General features: G+C 41.1%; 1 protein-coding gene across 1 annotated transcript in view; it reads right to left on the reverse strand.

Annotated features, from left to right (window-relative positions):
* Positions 1-948: 948 nt before the first annotated feature.
* LOC147899385 (uncharacterized) overlaps positions 949-15245 on the reverse strand; it is a 503340-nt gene continuing 489043 nt past the window's right edge. Inside the window, exons 39-41 of the mRNA XM_087377716.1 lie at positions 2723-3173; positions 2484-2583; positions 949-2243 (exon numbers count right to left, since the gene is read on the reverse strand). Coding sequence (XP_087233842.1) covers positions 1665-2243; positions 2484-2583; positions 2723-3173 — 1130 coding nt within the window. The 3' untranslated portion in view covers positions 949-1664. The remainder of the gene's footprint in view (positions 2244-2483; positions 2584-2722; positions 3174-15245) is intronic.

The following is a 15245-nucleotide window of genomic DNA, read 5'->3' on the forward strand; positions in this document are numbered from 1 at the left end:
ACACCGAGAAGACATTATGGCATTTCAACTCTTCTCGATAATGGATAGTGGCTACTTCTTCCCATGATAGAGGGAGTAGTATAGCAATGTTTTGATTAAGCCTAGGATAGATGTGCATGGAGAGATTATGAGTGTTGAGAGATTAGGTATATTATACCTGATTGGGTTTAGAGTTTAGGGTTGGGAAGGTTGGGAAAGAAAAGACATATTTGAACTATGATGCTGCTCTTGCATGACAAATGGCCTCCTTGGTTTTGGTTGAGCACATGGGTATTAACTCTAATATGTATGATTCTGTATCACATGTAGACATTTCATAGTGATTGAAATTGTGTTAGTAAGAGAGAATGAAAATTTTAGATTGATCATTTCGTAAGTCAAGACATTGCACCAATATGAGATAGGATGAATAGCTACATTGATAGAGCAACATGAGTTGTTAATGTGCAATAAAAAAATAGTACATGAAAAGAAAATGTTGCATTATTTGCACGACCCATTCCATTCTTTTTTGTATTGATTGGAAACTATAACGATGGTAAAGCACAATAATCTACAACTTACGATGATAGGAAGAGATCGATGGAACAACCGCCATTATGAAGGACAAAGGCCTTAGGAAGGCTAAAGACTGTGGACAAAGTAGCTGTAAATAAGATAATAAGAAAATAATCAAGGATTGCATTGTTGTTTTTGTCACATAATGGAATGGAAGCATCATCCAAAAAGATGTTGCAGCTAATGAATGTAACCCAAATTCATGTGGGAAACAAAAGGTTATGGCTTATCAATTTCCAAGGTCCGTACATTTTCTTCAAATAAAGGCCTTCCCGATCTCATGGACCTCACTTTTGTGTCCAATGTGTTTACTTCTACCAGATTGAAATATAATCCTGGTTTATAACCATAGTTATATGTGTACTTCGTATTGTATACCAACAGATAAATTTTCAATGTACATTTTTTAAAAACCACCCATTTAACCCCCCTAGCCTTGATGCAACTAAAAGATGCCAGTCCAAGTTGCCTAGCCCATATCTTTCTTCAGCCTGTATACTATCGCATCATTCTTCAGCCCATCTCATATTTGATACTAGCATTGTCAAGGTCCTTTTGGGACAGCTTATGTACTGGACTGAAAAGAATAGTAGATAACCTTGAAAATGAGTGAAGAAGCTTTCAGTTATAGACCTGAACGTGGGCATTCAAGTTTCATGCAAACAAATTAATAGGTAGTTTCTTACTTTAGAGTAATTGCAAAATCTCATGGAGAGCATCTGTTTGATATAGACTTGTTTCACCAAGCATGGCTAGGTCTGATAACTTTTTCTACTGGTATGACAAATTTTTCTGCTAGGCATGGCAAGATATGTGACAAGTTATGGCATGAAAATGCTGGTCCTGTACATACTTCCTCAACAAATTTGCTTCGCAGAGCTCTTTGAAGGTATGCAAACACACCTGAGATGGATGACGAGGAGCTTCTGTCCAATTATCCACATGGTTTACCTCTGTTTTGTTTTTGCTTAGCTGAAATTTTCTAGATGGCTCCTTCAACGAGTCCCTTGATCAAAATACTCGTTTCACTTAGACAACTGAATCCAAAGATGTTTTGTGATATTATCTTCTCAGTTGTTAAATGCTTCTTCTCTTTTCAAGATCCTCTAATCATTGAGAGCGCATATCATAGCAACACCTCGCTGTATCCAGTGGCTTGCAGGATGCTTAGAAGGCATTCTTATACGCATAAGAAAGTTCGTGGAATGCCCTGTTGTGGCTAGCACTCCTTTCCTCTCTGCAGTCCTGTAAACTGGGCAATTGTAGTGGGGATAGTCTTGAATTTCTGATGCCCGGGAAGGCTTCAACCATATTGTCGGGGCAGGAACATAGATTACTTTAGGCTTTGATTCGCACAAACACTTTTCTGTAGAATCCCATGAACATCCTTCCAAAAATAAACCCTTAATAAACACTCCCTCATCAGGTGCACTTGCAGGATCTTTTTCAATCATTTGAAATTCAAATGCGAGTGTGTCAATGGCCGATTTGTGTTTTCGAGCATAGTTTTGCAATGCGGCTGTCATAAATGACTGTGCAAAGAAAAAGCCACTGATCCAGTGAACGATTGGGGGTCCATTTTCATACCAGTCCTGTAGCATTTTCACACGGTCAAGAAGATCGGTAATGTATGAAGAGAGTGGTTTCAGTGATGGATACGAAACTTTCTTCCAGATATTAGGAACCTGAAGAGTGAAAACAATCAAATCTCTTAGGATACCACACATCTTAAGGGGTGTGAAACTCTTAGTCTGAGTATTGCTGTCACATTATTTTAATCAAATTTTGAAGACATCATTTTACCGATTGTTTGCTTTTAAATTTTTTGGGACAAAATAAGCCTTTTTCCTCATCACATCCAAATAAAAATGATTCTATCTTTATCAATCATATACTGCTCAAGTGACGAATGAATAGCTAGATACCTGATTAACAGCAATACTGTGATAGGCAGTTTCCAATTCTGCAGACATTACAACAACTCCTCGTATTGCCTTTTCCATGCTTTTGAGGGTTGTCCGGATCCTAAAATGAGGTTTGATATTGGGATTATCTGTCTAGTTTGGGGAGTTTTTTTTTACAGCTCTGTACTGTATAGGATTGTGCAAAAAACATCATTATTGACTGACAGAAAGTAAGATTTAACTCTAAGGATGCACCATACCGATCAAGAAGCTTGTTGAACCGAGCCATTTCCTGGCTAAGGACCGAATGCATACTTTCTTCATATAGAATAGGATATTTGGTCTCACAAGATTCCAGATCAAAATTTGGTGGTATTATTCTTAAAATATGTTTCACAACTTCAGCAATGGTTTCAGAGGCTTTTTGGCTGCTTGAACTACCCACTGTTGTAGCTGAAGCTTGGAGCATAGAACTGAAAATGAGATTCGTTTCATTTATATCTTTGGTGATGTCTGCATTAGCATGTAAACCAAAAGCCTCTGGCATTGCAATAATGGGAAAGTCATCAATATGAGACAGGTACGATTCTATATCTCCTGGGTGTGGTGTTACGTATATGCCAGACTCGGAAAGTCTGTAGCCAGTTTGAATTATTTCCTTGCAGTACACTCTGCTCAATATTGCATTTAGCAATAATCTGTCTTTGTCATCTAATATTCAACAAAAAGATCAACCATAGAACTTTGTCAATAAATTTAAAGAAACTGCTGCCAATTTTAGATCAACCATAGAGCTTTGTCGATAAATTTAATGAAACTGCTGCCAAGTTTAGTCTACAATATCACTACATTTCCTTAACAAAAAAGCCCCTTCCTGATTTTCGCTAGGTCGTTGGGACTGAATTGCAATTTCTTGAATTTTAAATTTATTTTGAGTCTTTGCACTCTTACTCTGCAGGTCTGGTTTATTCCTATCCATGCCCTTAATCTATTCTTGAATGAAAAGTTAGAAGTTTAGACAAAAGCTACACAGATTGGCAAAGTCAGATGGTCTATAAGAGAGATGCCCTAACTGCATAGAGGACAGTTTTCATTTGTTTATGGTCTGTCTGCCTGCTAGACAGATGTGGAATTTTGTTCGTGCTTGCACTGGTATTAGATGCAATCAAGGCATTTGCCTATTGGGGATGCTTGTTAGAACATGAAGTCAAGTTGAGTGTGTTTTAGTGTGTTCTACTAGGAGTTCTAGTAGAGTCTTATGTGTGGGTGCCATGTGTCATATTGGGAGATATCCCATATACACTTGGTATGATTGTACTTGTGTCACACAGCAACATACATCAAGGAGTCTACATCAAGCTTTATCAAGCTCATTTCCTTTTCCTTTCACTTTCATTATGTTTCCATTTGAGTATTATCTTCTCTCTCCCTAGCCTACCCTCTCTCTCTCCCTCTCCCTCTCCACCATGTTCCTTCATGTGGTATCAGAGCCATCCTCCCTCCTCCCTTTCTTTCTTCCTTCTCCTAGTCTTTTGCCTCTTGCTCCTTGAGGGAGGCCCAAAAAGAGGAGCTACTCTCCCTCTTTCCTCTTGGAAGGCAGTCCTTCCTTCACCCTTAGCCTCTCCATGAGCTACTGATCTACATCGACTTTGGAGTTGTTTTCGTTGGGTTGATTCATGGAGCTTTAGAGCAACTTGGTCACCATTCTCGTGGGCATTAGTGGGCATCTTCGTAGAGGAAAAGACAGCTCGTTTTTTAAGTCAAAAGCAGCCCCGTTTTTGCTGAAAGACAGCTCGTTTTTGCTGTTTTGGGGGTGTTTTTGTGAGGGAAATAGTTGCTTACTGTTGCGGAGACATTTTTACTACTAGTCACCCTAAAAATGACCTCATTTGGAACCCGTTTTTTAAGAAACGACCTAATTGAAGAGTGTTTGTGCTGCTGTTATTCACGACTCAAAATGTTGTTATTCACGACTAAAAAACGCCACCATCTGCCCCGACTGCAAGCTGAGTTGCTGCTACAGTCTAGATTATTCTAGCCTTTGCTCCGAGCTCCCACTTCAGCCCATATTGTTACAACATTTGAAGTAGACATGGAGTATTCCAAAGCGAGATTTGTATTGAAAAGTTTTCTGGTAAAAACTTTCCAACTTGGCAAACCAAGCTGAGGCTTTTGCTTATGAGGGAAGGTATGTGGAAGGTGGTTAGTGGCAAATACAAGAAACCTGAATCTGATGAAAAGAAAATTGTAGCGTGGGAAACTTTCAATGAGAAAGGTCTTTCTACCATTGGTTTGGGTTTGTCTGATGACGTTATTCATCACTTGGATTTTGATGACACTGCACATGAGCTGTGGGACAAGCTAGAGCGCTTATTTGGCAATAAAATTATCAATTCCAAAGTGTTTCTTAGACATAAATTCTTTAAGCTCCATATGAAGCATGAAGATTCTCTTAATGCTCATTTAAATCATATGGAATCCCTCATCACCCGACTTACTGCTTTGAAGGTCCCTGTTGGGAAAGATGATCAGGTGGTTATCCTTCTTTCCAGCATTGAGGATATTCCTTAGTTTCATGATATGATACCAGCGCTTTGAGTAGCACGGGATATATCCTTTGATGAAATGGTTGCAATGCTTCTTGATCATGAACGAAGGCACAAAGATGTCCATACGGAACAGGCATTATATTCCAAGGGTAAAAAACTGTTCAAACCTTTCAAATGTATGGACTGTAAGAAGCTTGGCCATACAGAGGACCGTTGTTTTCAGAAGCTTGCCAAACAACAATCCAAGGAGCATGCTAACTTGGTTGCAGCTACCACTAGTGAATAAGAAGAAGATTGACACTCCGACACCAACTTTTTCTCTCACTGCTCATCTCCAAAATCTATTCTTCCCTTAGGAGGTAGATGAGGATGATGAATATGTCTTCTAAAACATGTCCATGAGCTTGATGTATATGGGTATTCTTTTTTTTTTTGGCAAAAACAATGTGACTCTCATATGGTTTTATGAGAAACCACTTGAGTTATAGGCCTTGTTGGCCTCTTCTTCTCCACATGCTTGATATAGCTTTCCAAGCCCAAACCCAGTTTTACAACCGTTGCCACTTTTACACATAGTAACAACAGCCCTCTCAATGCCTACATGGTGAATGGTAGATTAACTAAGCATACGGATATGCCTTTATAAATTAGGCTTTTACAAGGATAGCTTTTAGGGAAAATGCAATGAGATAAAGTAAAGAAACACACTTTGGTACAACTTGACAAATAGGCCATATAGAGAACCATATGCCCAACATATAAAAACCTGCAAACTACATCCGGTCTTCGATGCTCCATGATTGTAATGCATCCTAAACACCACTCTCATCACATAAATAGATAGGTAAATGACTTCATGGGAATAGGAAGGTCTTACCAATGTCATTTATTGTCGCATATAGTGTCTAATCCTCTACAAAAAAGAAAGAAAGAAAGAAAGAAAGTTTATTAAAGTCTTCGGAAGACCGATGGGTCTATGAGACTGTGAGAATCCTGATACTAACAAACTGTGAGGGTGGAGCTACTAAACGAGCATCCACACCAATGCAGAATGCAAAAAGCTAGTGCTAAGTACTACATAGTCATGTCAGAGTGATCGACTACACACCAGTATCATCATCGTCATTAGGTCATTCAGGTGGATGAGACAGTGAAAGCATGGAGTCCACGATAGAGTGTTGTCGGTTGCTTGCGGGCGTGATCCTATATCATCTCATGGTCATAGCTCTGCGCCTAACAAGAGCTAAAGTGACCCCTATCGGCCGAGCCCCAGCTCCCCAAGTGCAATCTGTGCGTCAACCCTCTGTCTGAGTTGTCGTGTCGCTAGCTCTAGATCCCGCTCATGTCGGGGCCTTGTAGTATGGGGGTCCACATGCTTTGGCTGGAAGAACTCTGTGATCGAGCTCTGAGAAGGGTCTACCAAGGAGGAGGTCTGCACCTGTCTCCATGATCAAAGTAGACGCTCGCGGTGCCTGACTGCCTCATGGATGAAAGCATCTCTGGTTTGGATAGGAGAGAAATTGGGGCAACACCCCAAAAATATTTCTAAAGAGGCAGTAGAAGCATCCTCAGATCTCATAGTAAAGAGAGATGTAATGTGTTTGAGGATAAAATGTTGAAACCATGTGTGCTAGAGACCGAATTTTAAAACATAATCACTAATGTGGATTAATACAAGGCTAGAAGCATGGTTGAAAAATCATGGATGGAACTCACAATGTCCCATACAATTGATTAAAGAAAAGATAATGGAGAGCTCAATATATTACCAGAAATAGCATATAAGAGCGACCATGAATATACCTCATTGTGGCCAAATGCTTGATGGCTTTATTGAAGAGCTCCTTCACACTACAAATGCAGGAATTCAAAATAACCCCCACGTTGATGTACATGCAAGATTTTGTAATTATCTCACATGTGGATGTAGATTTAGAATTCAAAATACCCGACACGTTGATGTAGATGCAAGATTTTGTAATTATCTCACATGTGGAGGTAGATTTAGAAATCTCTGTAAGTAAGATATCATGGCATGGATATAGCCATAATCGGCATGGGATTATAACATACATAGTAGCTAACAAGCTCATTCAGGATAATCAACAACGTCGAAAAAAGCATCCATAGTCATCCTATCTTCACTTTCCAAAACTATTGTAGAAGGGGTGCTGGACTAGCTTCCAATGCATCTATTTCTTGCTCTTCCATTTCATTCTCTACTTCCACATCTTGAAATACATGTCGGTTACTAGGTGCAACTTGAATCACAACCACCATTGGTTGTCCACTCGATCGGGTTGAAAGACCACCTAAAACAAAAATCCATGATATATTCATGTCAGAAACTGTCCCGACATGCTGACATCAGCAATTGCTTACATGGTTGCTTTTCGGCAGCTTGTTGATGTGGTTGACCCTCATGTGGCTACTATTCCGGTGTTGTATTGTTGTCTTGGGACAGTTCTGTTGTCTTGTGATGATGTGCCAGCTTATGTGGTTGCCACATGGAATGTAGACTGTTGGCATCAGCGTGTACCTGCCTAGGATCTATGGCAACCCTTGCTTGGTAGACCTTGGCATGGCCTTGTAGCCCCAGGACAGTTAGTTCTTGTTAGCTTTCAGTTCATTTGGGACAGTTAGGTCAGTTAGTCATCGTATGACTATTAGGACTTTTCCTACACTGGTCTTATTGCTAGCTATTATCTCAGCTTTTTCACAATCTGCAATAAATGCATTGTTGTATCTATTCTTGTTTGCTGCTCCTTGCATCCCAACAATGGTATTAGAGCCGGCCTTCAATTCAGCCCTCAGCTATCCCTTCCATCGATCTCTGCCCTACCCCAGCAAAATCCCTTTCTGGAGTCATCATTAGCCTCTTTCTGAATAGCTGCATTTTTAGGGGAATAGACTCTGTTTTGGAGGTGAAAGTCATCAGTTTGGAGGGGGTTCTTTCTGGTAGTGTCTCCACCATTCAGAAGCAGGGAAAGACTTGCTGTTTTGTTTTTTTTTTGCCATTGCCTCTGTGTGGAGAAGGAGCTGTTGCGATAGCCATTGCCCCCTTCTTGGTCATTCCTCTAAAATTTGCAGGTATGAACACCCTTGGCGCACTTTTTTTGGGCAAAGAAAAAGCCGATTATATTATAATCATATGTTTTGTACAATGATGTCAAGCTTTGACAAAATGTTCTCCTCTAGAGAGGAATTTCTGTCTTGCATACAAGAAAACCACTGACTAAAAGTGGGAAACATCAAAATTGGTAACAAAAATAGAGAGGAGCCAGAGCTCAGTTTGACAGTTTTGAACAGTAAATTATGATCCAGTGATGATCTACTTGTTGAAGGCTGAATGTGCCTCATATTCTGATCCTAGGATGCCTCTTTGTCCATCCATAAAAGAGAAAGTAAGCTGCAAAAAACTATGTACTCCAAACCTTTGCTGCTGCTGTTCTGGCAGCCACCAAGGCAGCAACAATTCTGGTAACCAACATTGATGCAGTGGACCTGGGAACAGAGGAGCAGTACCATAGCCAAAATAAGTGCCAGATGAGGCACTCTAAACAGTAGGTTCTGTTTTGACTGGGAAGAGGGATGGCAGGAGTTGTGCTTGCAAATCCACCCCTGAGTTGGAGCATCTCCCTGCATCCTATGTGTTCTTCCAGCTCTTCCTGGAGTTGAGATACCTGGTCATTATAGTTATGATATTCTTGGTCCAATAAGAACTTGTCCTGGACCACAGCCCATAGTGATCAGTTAGTAAGATAATAGCATTCATACCAATTAACAAAGATCTGTTTAGCATGCATGACCTCTTCATTGAAATGAAAAGCATTTCTGGATATCCAAATAAACTATAGTGCGTAAGCCCTGATGTGTGTCCATGTGGCATAAGGAATTTTGAGAGCATCTCCCAAAAGAATAGACTTCCAGTTTATATAGGTTTACCTATTCTTAATTGCACAAATTTCCAGGCTTTTTTTTGCTCTGGGGCAAGCTATGAACAGATGAAAGATGTCTTCATTGATGCCCACACAGTGTTTGCATGTACCATCGCCCTTACCAATGCTGAAGCTTCTGCAGTTGGTCCAGACAGCTTTGTGTAGAATTAACCATAGCAGTGTGGACATTTTCTCAGGGATTCTTCTGCCCCAGATCAGCTTAAATCTGATAGCCATTTTCTTTCATTGTCAGAACAGTTCCATCTAGAGTGTAGTTTAGTAACAATCTCATCTATGCCTTCAGATGGAGTGGGTATAGGTAAGAGGGTTGAGCTGCCTACCCATCCAAACTCTCTAGAGAAATTAAGAATTCTGCCTCCTTTCCAAATGATGTCCCCTTCCCACAGCTGAATTCTGCCCATAATCAACTCTTGGTCTGAATTGTTGAGTGAACTCTCTTCTTATCTCCGACCAAGTCTTCCACCTGAGATTGGTCTTGTTCCATAAATCCCCCAACGAGATAGCCCCTTTCTTCACCAAGTGCCATGCCCTCAGGAAGTCATTGTCACTTAGCTGTTGTTTAGTGAAAAAGGTAGAAACTTAGATTAAATCTAAAGCAATAAAGCTTCCTTTTCTAGAGAGAGTGATGTGGCTTTTTATCTGTTCAAAGGCCCCCCATAGGGTTTTCCATAGCTGGCTCCCTTTGGTAGTGCATGGTTCTGGGTTCCCTATGGCTGATAACAAAGGATAATCCTTCCATCTAGGAGCTCTGTAAGGCCTCGCATGCTTGAAGTTCCTGAGGAGGAGGTTAGCCCAATCACTTTCAAGAGTTGTGATGGCTTTGATTATCCAAGTAGCTGCTAATTTATAGGCTGCTAGCTGTATATTTATAACACCCAAGCCTCCTTCCTTTCTTGGTCTGGTGCAAAAAGCCCACTTGACCTCGGCTATTCTTCTTCTAGTGTCACTTCCCCCCCATAAGAAGGATCTGCAGATCCTTATGAACTTTTCCAAACCTGATCTCGAAGGACACCAGCATGAGAGATAAAATATAGCAATTGGGTATATGCAGTGGTTTAGTACTACCCTTCTTCCTGCCAGGTTTGCCTGCAATCCCCCGAGTCTGTCTATTTTTTTAAAAACCTTTCAGGAACCAATCCCATCTGTCTTTCATCTTAACATTGAACCCCATACAGATACCTAGCAGTCTAAATATCTGCCCATGAGGGATTCTTTTACAACCCATCTGATCCAGAAGGTTTTAGGTGTCTCCAGATAACAATGCATAACCTATTTTAGAGTGATTTATTTTTGAACCAGATGCATTACATAATGTATCCATACAATCCATAGCTCTTTGTATGTCTACATCTGTGTTTATAATAGTAAGAGAAGTATCATCAGCAAATTGCTGGTTTACTAGCTGCTTTCCTAAGGGGAGCTCAATACCATTGATTTCACATGATCTCACCTGCTCTTTTATCAGCCATCCCAAAGCATCAGCAGCTATAGCAAATAATAGAGGTGCCAGTGGGCATCCTTGTCTTATGGACCTTTTCAACATGAAGCTCTGAGACATCTCTCCATTCACACACACCTTTGCAGAGGCATTAGAAAGTAGCAAAGCTACATAAGAGGTGAATTTGGTTCCCAGCTTCAAACTGCTAAGTGATTGAAGGAGAAAATCCCAATTAAGTCTGTCATATGCCTTATCAAAGTCTGTTTTAATCAGACAGATCTCTTGATTGCTTCTTCAACATGAGTACAACCTTCCCATAGGTCGATGATTGCTTCTAGAAAATGCATGTTCTTTATGAAGCCTTTTTGTTCCTCAAGAATCCACTTGTCCATTTTGCCTCAATCTCAGAGGAATTGCTTTGGCATATATCTTGTAAGAACACTTTAACATAGTGAGGGGCCTCCAATTTTTTAAAACTATCCTGTCCCCTTCTTTTGGTGTAAGCTTAATTACTCCTCCATTTAAGTGTTTTGGAAGAAAGCCCTGTTTAGCACTCTCTCTCCAAACAGACAGTAAGGAGGATCCAATAGTGTCCCAAAAAAACTTGTAGAATTCTGCAGGTAGCCCATCTTCTCCAACAGTTTTGCCATCATCCATTGCAAAGGCAGCCTCTTTGAGTTCCTGAAGGGAGAGATCAATTTACAGATGTTTTTTGTCTAAGTTAGACACAATGGTTTGTCTGGCTGATTGGCACCTATCTCTAGCCTCTAGGACCTTGGTATCTGCTATGTCCACAGTACTCAAAAGGTTTTTGAAGTGACTGACTATGATGTCCATATTTTCTGCTTCTGATTTAACCACTTCACCATCATCCCTCTGCAAAAAAGGAATTTCCTCTATATGTCTCTTTTTTCTAATCCTCTTGAAGTTCTCCTTGGTTGGTTTGTCTATCTTGCCTGCCCACCAATCTCTGAAGTAGATCTTGGTATTATGTAACTTGATCTGCTCCTGTATCCTGATTTCTTTTCTTTTGACCAGTAATTGGTCTTGAGCATTGAGATCATTACTTCTAGCCCTTTGTTCAAGTTCTTCAATCTCTTTCTTAATCTTGTCCATTCTCCTTGCTCTGATGGCAGCTCTGTTTTTTCTGGCATCCTTTAAGATTGTTTGGATGCTTTCAATGGCATCCTTCCAACACTGAGACAATGAGTCAACTGCTCTGCAAAGGAAAAGTTTCAATTTTCTATAATCTGTCTGCACCGTGAACAAGAAGGGGTCAGCTTTGAACCAAGAGTTACCTTTCTTCCCACTCCCCAAATCAATACAAGCTAACACTGGCTTGTGGTCTGATAAGGTGAGAGAGGAAAAGGTAGATTGCTTGACTTCTTGGTCAATCAAAGATTGAGAAATATACACTCTATCTAGTCTGGCTTCTCTCCTCAGATTACCTACTTGTCTGTTGCTCCATGTGTAAATGCTAGGAGTCCCAATGCCCACAACTTGTAGATTTTATTTGAGATCTTTCCATATTTGTTGTTCAAGACCCTGATTATTGATCCCTTCTGCATCCATCTGTCTTTAGCATTCTCCACCATATTGAAATCCCTCGTAATAACACAGTCAATTCCTAAATTCAACATTGAATTCCATGTGGCTCTTCTTCCATGGATCCTGTTGGGACATATACTGATACAGCTGTGAAAGAGAAGCTTTTCATTTTGCATTCTAAAGCAAGCCATCTGTGATTTGAGTCCTGCATGCATTTGATGACACAATCCTTGTAGCGTGAGAGTATCCCAATTGCAGTGCCACCTCTACCTTCCTCATGATTTGTGAAGTACCATATTCTTCTACTGTCAACATTTTTTAGTCTGTTTTCCAGGGTGTCATTAGTTACTTTCACCTCTTGTAACACAAGAAAAGTAGGAGACAAAGAGCTATCTCTCAACCACTTGGCTAGTTCCTGACTCCTCCAAGGGTCAGTTAATCCACATACATCGAGTGTAAGAAAAGTGAATGGCTTATTTACCATTCTTACTCTTTCCCTTTTTAGCCTTGGGGACTGGGCTTGCTTGTGATCTTCTACCTTCTTGCCTGTACTGTTATCTGCCACTATTTCTGCATTTTTTACCAGATCTTGGTTTTTTGGCTTGCCTTTGACAGTACACTTTGGCTTGGGAGGGAGATTGGCCTATTGTTGGGCTGGCTCCTACATTGGTTTAGGACCATTTCTCTTTAAAGGGCAACTTTTGACTGTGTGAGTTGATAATCCACACAGAAAACATGAGTCAGGAAGGTTCTTGTATACCAAGGGTTGCTCCATATAGACACTCCCATTTCTGTTAACTATCACCAGAGTCTCTGGGAGCTCCTCAACAACATCCAACCTAACACACACTTGGGAGTGGCCTCTAGGATTAATGAATTTCTCTTTTTCCACATCTATCACTTGCCCTAAGCTTCTGCATAAATTGGGAGCTTGATTTACTAAAGAGAAGGGAAGATCAAGGAGCTCTACCCAAACAGGTACAAAGGTGGATCTAGGCTTGTCAATGTTGAAGTCCTGGGACCAAAACTCTAGATAGAGAGGTTGATGCCATATGGTCCAGACAGCATGGTGAAGAGCGTGGATCCTCTGCTTCAAAAAGGAAAAAGAAGAACCCTTTTCTTAAGAATCTAACACTAGTTACCACAAGTCCTTTGTTGTCTTTGATTGATGTTGTCGTGGGTCTTCTAGTGCAACACTTTCAGCTTCTCTTCTGTGTTCTGGTGTCTTGGTTCCTCCACTTGTGTTTGTTGTCTTGGGGCCTCTGCTTGCTCCATCCTTGGGTTGAGAATTTGGAGTCCTGCCTCCTGCGTCTCTGTCTGCATTTGGCCCATCCGTGAAGCGGGGAGAGGAGCTCTTGATGGGCGCCTGTAGATTCTCTTTTTTCTGGCTCGAAAAGAGCCCAGAACCCGTGGCGTCAGCATCAAAACTGCTTGCCCTTCGTTCGGAGTTTCCTCTTGGTTCACCTGCTAGTCCCCAGTCATCTCCATTGCGTGCGCTTTGTAGTCTGAGGGAGCTGTGAGCTTCTCTTGATCTTTCATGTTCTTCTTTGCTGGTAGAGCTAGCAAAATGACGCATGAACGGGGGGGTGAAGAGCCCGCCTTCCACTGCCAATGGTTGGAGAGAGAGGGATCACATCGACAGTTCTTGATGGTTCATTCTCTAAAGGTGGCGATGAGAATGTCTCTTTCAATAGAGGGGAAAATGTGCAGGATCTCCATTCTAGACGTCTTTGTCGAAAAGGTCCATGTCGAATGCATGCAGGGGTGGTGTCACGTCTACAGTACTTTGAGAAGGAGCTAGATTTGGAGGACCTCTACCTCCAATGTCAGTCCCCATCTTCAACTCGGTACACAATAGGTTTTCCCTTGGGGCACTTTTCCTAAGAGTTTTTTACCCTAGGGTTGCTCTCCTATGTAGAGGATATAGTCGCCATTTTGTGTGTTCTCCCACATATACAAATTTTTATTCTCAATACAATTCCACATTTTGGTCCTCTCCTCTCATCCCCAAACCCAACAAATCATTCATTTCATTATTGCATCCCGAACTAATGAAGTATTTTCCTGGGGTTTGGGCATAAGCTTGAAGGCATCCTCATTTCCCCTTTCTGTTTCTCCAAGCTTGCCATCTTGTAAGTGGAAAAGAAACTCCTAGAAGTGCAAAAAGAAAGGGAAAACAATTAAGTGTACCTCATTGTTTGGAGTGAAAAAAGATCAACATCAAAACTATAGATGGGCTGGCGGGAAAGGGGCAAGGCAGGAGGCCGGTGAGCCAATATAGCCCCAAAACAGGGTTTTTGAGGCCCAAAAGCAGGCGAAAAGACAGCCCTACGAGACAGGCTGATAGAGGGAGAAACAGAGCAGAAGAGAGGGAAGGCAGAAAGTTAGGTCACAGGGGAGGAAAATGGATAAGAAATCGAAGGGGTGGAGCATGGTGAAAACCCATCTCCATGGATCAAAACCTATGTATTGAATGGTTTGCGAGGGTGCCAAACCTCCTTACTTGCTTCTTAGCACAATAGACTCTGCATCTCATGAATATGACGAGAAATGTTGAGGTAGGTCTATGTAATTGAAAAAATCTATCTCAAGATTGGTTGGATGTGTGTTTATGGGATCCCCATAAAGTACTTGCAGTGGGACAATGGAGAACAGGAGTGGATTGTTGTACTAAACCATGAGAAGAGCCTCCTATTCCTCCTCTACATTGTTAGCAATGCCAAGGAGTTTAGCTCAATTAGGAGTTGGAAGCCCTTGCTGGTGAGGAATATCAGATTTCTGCAGACTGCAGAAATTGTTTTGGGGAGGCTTTGGCAGTATCTCAGGAATAGAAAAAGCTCTACTTTCTTTTGGATTTCTATTCATGGAGTGATTGTAGTAAAACACTAGAGGTCCAAATTTGGCGCTGCTTGTTCTTTCCTGTATTGCCTATCCACTGAGGAGTCCATTCTCATCATTGCTTTTGGGATTGCAGACAAGCCAAGGTTGCATGGAAGGGGATTGCTGGACTTTTGAATAAATTTTTTTCCTCTCCTTTCTTCATCACTTGGGGCTCAAAAGCTTGACTCTCTGTCGGGGCTCCCACTGGTGAGGAATATCAGATTTCTGCAGATTGCAGAAATCATTTTGGGAAGGCTTTGGCAATAGAAAAACCTTTACTTTCTTTTGGATTTCTATTCATATTGCAGTAAAACACTGGAGGTCCTAATTTGGGGCTGCTGCTTTTTTCCCATATTGCCTATCTATTGAGAGTGGAGAGGCTGTACCTTCTTCTTGGACGTCACTACAG

Source organism: Dipteris shenzhenensis, chromosome 8, assembly GCF_047967505.1.
Source record: "Dipteris shenzhenensis isolate YYH24624 ecotype China chromosome 8, Dip_SZ_1.0, whole genome shotgun sequence".
NCBI classification, from domain to species: Eukaryota; Viridiplantae; Streptophyta; class Polypodiopsida; order Gleicheniales; family Dipteridaceae; genus Dipteris; species Dipteris shenzhenensis.